This window comes from Myotis davidii, unplaced genomic scaffold (genome assembly GCF_000327345.1).
Source record: "Myotis davidii unplaced genomic scaffold, ASM32734v1 scaffold270, whole genome shotgun sequence".
Lineage (NCBI taxonomy): Eukaryota > Metazoa > Chordata > Mammalia > Chiroptera > Vespertilionidae > Myotis > Myotis davidii.
Window position 1 is genome coordinate 64,076 of NW_006282181.1, and position 8,059 is coordinate 72,134.

General features: G+C 35.2%; 1 protein-coding gene across 1 annotated transcript in view; it reads right to left on the minus strand.

Annotated features, from left to right (window-relative positions):
• Nucleotides 1-1,253: 1,253 nt before the first annotated feature.
• The window catches only part of PIH1D3 (PIH1 domain containing 3), a 59,829-nt gene continuing 53,023 nt past the window's right edge, over nt 1,254-8,059 (minus strand). Inside the window, exon 7 of the mRNA XM_006752686.1 lies at nt 1,254-1,418. Within this exon, the coding sequence (XP_006752749.1) occupies nt 1,289-1,418 (130 nt within the window). The 3' untranslated portion in view covers nt 1,254-1,288. The remainder of the gene's footprint in view (nt 1,419-8,059) is intronic.

Sequence of the window (8,059 nt, forward strand, 5' to 3'; positions counted from 1 at the left end):
ATGAAGATAGAAATGAGAGAATAAGATTTGTAAATTCATCACACTTTTCTTTATATTCCTTTTAAATTTCAAGGATTTCAATTACTAAAGATAAACACAGTATCCTGAAAAGTATTGCTAATAATTATTAATGCATAAAATGAAAACTATTTTTGTCTAATTAGATCCAAACATGGAGAGCAGGACTGATGAAGCCAAATAATACCATGTGCTCAAGAATATTTCTGATTCAAGTAAAACATGTGGTTAGCATGGTACATTAACTATTTATGATCCTTTGTTATTTGTATACTAGAGGCCTGGTACACGAAATTCATGCACTCAGGGTGGGGGTCCCTCAGCCCAGATTGGGAGAGGGTGCAGGACAGGCGGAAGGACCCCACCAGTGCAAGACTGGGGCCAGGGAAGGATGCAGGAGGTTGGCCAGCCGGGGAGGGGCCATGGGAATGTCCGGCCCATCTCACTCAGTCCCTATTGGTCAGACCCCAGCAGCAAGCTAACCTACTGGTCAGAGCATCTGTCCCCTGGTGGTCAGTGCAAGTCATAGTGAGCAGTTGAGTAGCCTTAGCATATCATTAGCATATTACACTTTGATTGGTTGAATGGCCAATGAGATGACCGGACACTTAGCATATTAGGCTTTTATTATATAGGATTCCAGAAGACTTTTGAGAGCCTAAACAGAGAACACTAAATCATTTGATCAGATCAATGAAAAGACAAAAAATACACTTTTCTGGTAATAATAAGGCCAATTGCTATGTAACTGACTGTATCACAGTATAATTAATTGGCTTAAGTTCTTAAGACTACTGAAATAAGTAGACCATCCATTTCATGGTCTTATCTCAATTATTTAATTGATCATGTAGTAGTCTAATTGTTAACCTATAAAATCTATCCAGCTATCACTATAAAAGTGGAATAGCTTATTAGTATGAGAAAACTATATTTTCTATCAGAGTGGTAGAAATGACTGTAAATGATCAGAATCCAATATAATAAAAGTGTAGTATGCAAATTGTCCCCTCTACCCAGAGTTCTTCTGGGAGTTTGACCAGGGGGTGGGGCCAGCCAGGGGAAGGGAGGGAGTACCTGGCTAGCCACTGCCAGCCACCAGGGACCCTACTAGTGCACAAATTTCGTGCCCTGGGCTTTTAGTATTAGTGTAATTGTATTTAGGCCCTTGCTAAAGTTTGTTAGAATAATAAAGAGAAAAGAGAAAACATTAACCATTTATTTTTTTATCAGGGCTATTTTGCCATGTTTCTCCCTTCCTCATGCAGTTTCAGAAGAAATTAACAAAATCCAACTCGCTTTTCAAAGTTACAGTAACTTCAAGAGTTTCAGTTTCCATGAAATAGGAAGCTTTGGCACTGTTGCAATCCACAGGATGGGGAAAGTTCAGCAACAATTTCCTACACAAAACAAAACAAACATAGAATGAGCTTCCTAAAGTGATAGAAAGAAGACATCACTTTTAAGAAGGCAATGGACAAAGCAAGTTATACCAAGTTATAATGTTAGAACATTATAAACCAGAAACAAAACAAACAAAAAAACCATACGAATATTTAGTACTAGTAGTGGGTCAAAAGTACGCCTAAATAACACAAATAGTATGACAGTTTTTTGGCCTTAAAAACCCAAGCAGTGGTTTTTATTCCCTCCTCTTTTTTTCTAAATTGACATCATTTTGTATGATATAAACATAGTCTCAGGCTATGTTTATAGACATAAAAATAGAACCATTGCCACCTTTAAGTTGGTTGGATAGATTTGTTGACAGCCATACTTATGTGTGCATGGATTGTGGAGAGTTGACACAAATCTGAAAATTGAAATGGTTCCACAAGAATTCTGCTAACAAAACTTTAGGCTGAGTCTCTAAGGCCTGGAATGATTTCAATTCCAGATCAATGAGAGTGCTTCTCTCCGCTTGTTTCTGGTTCTTTCTACTATGCATTAACAAAAACTCCCAATGAGGGATTGCTGGGTTTATTTTGCAGTGGATGGCTCAGTTTCTGGATAGATTCATGCTTTAGATGCTTTACTGGGATATGACATCCATAATTCTGTCATAGTGATATTAATGTAAATTATGCATGGGGTTGGTACATGCTGGTATCTGAAGAAAATTAAATTCATGAAACACTTGGTACCTTACATTCTCAATAGAGAAGGCTTAAGTATCTCTATAAAATAGTGGACAGAAAAGCTCATTTACAAGTTATAAGGTCTAAATCAGTAGGAATTTTGATATTTTTAGGGGTACTTATTGGATACTTGTATAAATAACTAGTATTTGGCCCTAACTGGTTTTGCTCAGTGGATAGAACATTGGCCTGTGGACCGAAGGGTCCTGGGTTCGATTCCAGGCCAGGGCAAATACCTCAGTTGCAGGCTCCTCCCCAGCCTGGGTCCTGGTTGGGGCGCATGCAGGAGACAACCAATTTCTGTGTTTCTCTTACATAGATATTTCTATCTTTCCCTCTCTCTTCCTCTCTCTCTAAAAATCAATGGAAAAATATCCTCAGGTGAGGATAAAAAAAAAAGAACTGGTATTTGAAAACAAAAACCTTGAAAATCAATTGTTTCTTTACTGATTTGCAGACCTAAATTCAGGACACTGGGCTCATTAAAAGTATTTACCACACATCTACAGAAGCTGAAGAAGAAATTTTATGTGACTTTCATTTTATTCCAGATATATCAGATAGGAGAACCACCTCCTTTCACCTTAACTAATGAAATCATGAGGTATTTTAATGTAGCCTTTAATATTTGATATCTCAAAAAAGTAGGTGCAGAAACATTGAGTCCATCTTTTTAAATATATTAACAATGTAAGTTGTGCTACAGTTATATTTGCTTTATCCCTTATTCTACAAATTATAATATATTCACTTTAAAAAGAAAGCAAAGTTCAGTGGTAGTAGCTTCACTGCACTGAAAGACAACTATAAATCACCTGAAGAATAAATTCCAATGACAATATACACTTCCCTGTCCAGAGAGAAATAAATTTTAAAAAGACAGCTAGTGGCCATTGGAATGATCCATCTATCCCTGCATTTCTGTCTAGTCCTTAGTTATGGCTTTACATAATACAATTTTGAATAATACAACCTGTGTAACTTATTTAGACTCTTAGGAGAAGGAACGTATTTTGATCTAATCTGTTTTACTGTCTTATATCTGAGATTTATATTTAAACAAAGCAAAATTTTTCCAAATACTTAACCATTGAAGGATAGGAATGTATCTTATCTTGATGTTCCCCCAGTATCTAGCAGAAGAGTTTATAAATATTTGTTGAGTGAATAAATAAATGAGTGAAAAGCAAACTGGTCACCACAAAGTGATATTTGAATAACTACTATAGATTAGTAATTAGTACTATAAAATGTGAACAAACGTTTAAACCCAAACCCCTCTGCCTTTACATTGATAACGTATTTGTATTTTAAGAAGCTAAAGTTTAGACACTGGTCAAATATTTATCCAGTCCCAATTTTCATTAGGAATTATGTAAAGGCAGACAATAATATATGAAAATAAAAAAATATCTATACAGTGAACATTAGAGACTTGCATGCTCACATTTATAATGGAGAATTCAAGATGATGTTGGTTGCAAGAGATATACATAAAGGACAATCTTGCTCTGTGCATACTTACATAATGCAATTTTTATTTTATGTAGTTAATAAATGCTTTGATTTACATATCTGTGTAAAACAAAGACATGGCCTTTTAAAAAAAAATTTTTAATTCTCACCCAAGGATATTTTTCCATTGATTTTTAGAGAGGGAAAGACAGAGAGAAATATCGATGCGATAGAAATACATCCATTGGTTGCCTCCTGCATGCGCCCTGACCAGAGCCTGGACCGAGGAGGAGCCTGCAACTGAGGTACATGCCCTTGACCGGAATCGAACCCAGGACTCTGAGTGGCCAATGCTCTATCCACTCAGCCAAACCGGCTAGGGCAAAACATGGCCTTATTAAGGTTTCCTATTGGAGATAAGATATAACTATTTTCAAAGAAAGTGCAGAAATACCTTCTGAGCTGCAATTCACTATTTTATCTAGAAAACTTTAGGTATTGATGTCATGGAATATCAGTCAACTATCAAGCTGAATTAAAGGAGCACAGCAAAGGTGAAAATAATCTAAAGCAGCACTCAACTAAAATTAACTTATACTTGTCTTTAGAATGTGCCTTTATTATCATGTTCAAGGAATTTAATTATGATATTCTTAGAATTCACTTAAAAAATAAAGAGTGGTAGCAATACTTATATCTGACAACATAGACCTCAAAGTGAAGGCCGTAACAAGGGTTAAGGAGGGCCACTTCATAAGACTAAAGGGAACAATTCAACAAGAGGATATAATACTGGTAAACATATATGCACCCAATACAAGAGCACCCAAAAGTCTGGAAGATATCAAGGAAGAGATCAACAGCAATGCAATCATAGTAGGGGACTTTAATACCCCATTCACAACAGTGGATAAATCCTCTAAACAAAACAAAAAAAATCAGCAAAGAAACAGCAATCCTAAATGACTCACTAGATCAGATGGACTTAATTGACATATACAGAATATTTCACCCCAAAGATACAGAATATACATTCATCTAAAGTGCACACAGGACATTTTTAAAGATAGACCACATATTAGGACACAGGCAAAGTCTCTTCAAATTCAAGAATACTGAAATCATATCAAGCATCTTCTCAGATCACAATGGCATAAAATTAGAAATCAACTACAATAAAAACAATGAAAAAAATAAAACACTTGGAGGCTAAATAGCATGCTATTAAACAAAGATTGGGTTACTAAAGAGATCTAAGAAGAAATAAGAAGCATCCTGGAAACAAATGACAATGAAAATACAACAATCCAGAATTGGACACAGCGAAAGGAGTCCTGAGAAGGAAGTTCATATCTTTACAAGGCTACCTCAAAAATCAAGAAAAAATGGCAACAAATTATCTAACCCTGCAACTTAAAAAATTATAAAGAGAGCAGAAAGAAAATCCCAGAGTAATCAGAAGAAAGGAAATAATAAAGATCAGAATGAAAATAAATGACATAGAGACAGAAAAATACAAAAGATCAATAAAACCAAGAGCTGGTTCTTTGAAAAGATAAACAAGATTGATGAACCCCTAGCTATGCTCACCAAGAAAGAGAGAGACTACTGAAACAAATTCAGAAATGAAAGAGGTGAAGTAACAACTGACCCCACAGACATACAAAAGATCGTGAAAAAAATACTACGGACAACTCTACTCCAAAAAACAGAACAACCTTTATGAAATGGACATATTCCTACAGAAATACAAGCTGCCAAAACTCAATCAGGAAGAATAAAAAAAACATAAATAGGCTGATAATTACTGATGAAATTGAAACAGTAATCAAAAAACTTCCAGCAAACAAAAGCCCTGGACTAGACAGCCTCACAGAGGAATTTTAGCAAACAGTCAAAGGAGAACTAAAACCTATAATTTTCAAACTATTCCAAAAAATTCAAGAGGAAGGCACACTTCCAAGCTCTTTCTATGAAGCTAGCATTACCCTAATTCCAAAACCAGATAAGAAAGAGAATTACAGACCAATATTCCTGATGAACATAGATGCTAAAATTGTCAAAAAAAATTCTAGCAAATCGGATCCAGCATTACATTAGAAAGATCATACACCATAATCAAGTGAGATTTATTCCAGGGATGCCCACTTTCACCACTCCTGTTCGATACATTACCGAGAGTGCAACTGATCAGACAAGAAGAAGAAATAAAAGGCATCTAAATTGGAAAAGAAGTAAAATTGTCACTATTCACAGATAAAATGATATTGTACATCGAAAACCCTAAAGACTCCACCAAAAAACTGCTAGACTTAATAAATGAATTTGGCAATGTAGCAGGATACAAAATTGACACCCAGAAATCTATCGCTTTTTTTAATAAACCAATAATGAACTCACAGAAAGAGAAACTTTAAAAATCCCATTTACCACTGCAACAACAAAAAAATTAAGATAACTTGGAATAAACTTAACCAAGAAGGTAAAGGACCTGTACTCAGAAAATTACACAATGCTGAAAAAAAGAGATAGAGGAAGACATAAACAAATGGAAGAATACACCATGTTCATGGATTGGTAGAATTAACATCATTAAAAGGTCCATACTATCCAAAGCAATCTACAGATTCAGTGCACTCTCCATTAAAATAACAATGGCAAATTTCAAAGACCTAGAACAAACTCTCCAAAAATTCATCTGGAATAATTTTTAAAAAAAGACCCTGAATAGCCACAGCAATCCTGAGAAAGAAGAACAAAGTAGGAGGGCTCACAATACCAGCTATCAAGCTATATTACAAAGCCACTGTTCTCAAAACTGCCTGGGACTGGCAAAAACAAACAAACACAAAAACAGACATATAGACCAATGGAACAGAACAGAGAACCCAGAATTTGACCCAAGCTATTATGCTTAATTAATATTCAACAAAGGAGGCAAGATCATACAATGGAGTCAAGACAGTCTTTTCAATAAATGGTGTTAGGAAAACTGGACAGATACAAGGAAAAAAATGAAACTACACCATAAACAAAAATAAACTCAAAATGGATAAAGGATTTAAACGTAAGATGGGAAACCATAAAAATCTTAGAAGAATCCATAGGCCACAAAATATCAGACATATCTCATGTTAATATCTTTACCAGCATATCTCCTAGGACAATGGAAACTAAAGAAGAAATAAAAAAAAATGGGACTACATCAAAATAAAAGGCTTTGGCACAGCAAAAGAAACCATCAACAAAACAAGAGAGCCTACTGCATGGGAGAACATATTTGCCAATGTTACATCCAATAACAGTTTAATCTCCAAAATCTACAGGAAACTCATACAACTTAACAAAAGAAAGATAAGCAATCCAATAAAAAAAATGGACACTTTTTGAAAGAGGACATAAATGTTAGCTTATTTTCGATGGAACATTGATCATAATTGGAGAAGCTACTGTGGACTCTCTGCTATGTAGGATGGTGGTTTGAAAGCCAATCTGCTTTGGCTGATTCATCTGCCTCTTCATTTGACCCAGTGATCCCACTTCTAGGAATATATCCCAGGAAAACAGAAACACCAATCAGAAAGAATATATGTACCCCTATGTTCATAGCAGCACAATTTACAATAGCTAAGATTTGGAAACAGCCTAAGTGCCCATCATCAGTGAGTGGATTAGAAAACTGTGGTACATCTACACAATAGAATACTATGCTGCTGTAAAAATAAAGGAATTCTTACTATTTGCAACAGCATGATGGAACTGCAGAGCGTTATGCTAAGCGAAATAAGCCAGTCAGAGAAAGATAAATATTACATGATCTCACTCATTTGTGGAATATAATGAACAACATAAATGGATGAACAAAAATAGATCTAGAGACATAGAAGAATCGAACAAACTGTCCATCCTATGAGGGAAGATGGGGGATGAGAGAGTAAGAGATCAACCAAAGGATTTGTATGCATGCATATGAACATAACAAATATACACAGACAGTAGGGAGGTGAGGACATGTGGTGGGGGTTGGGAGCGGCTGGGGAGAGGTCAGTGGGTGAAAAGGAGACTCATGTAATACTTTAAACAATAAAGAATTTAAATTACAAATAAATAAATAAATAAACCCCATATGTAGACAAAGTCAGGAGACTTTGGGAAATTATCCAATTCCCCTATCTTTACTCCTTTCCATCTATTTCATGTTGAGAATGTACATGCCAAAAAAACCCAGTTTTTTTTTAATGAACAATTCAGTAAACTGCATTATTTCTTTTGGTTGTAAAGGGTGTTGAAAAATTCACGCAAGAAGTAATTTTGATAGAAAACACAGGTTTATAATTAAAAATTGTAAATTTTTTATTGATTCATAAAGTATACAGTATAGGGTTATGTATGGAATAGCATATTGGGTAAATGGCCTCCACAGCTTTGCTGGCACATACGCACTCTTT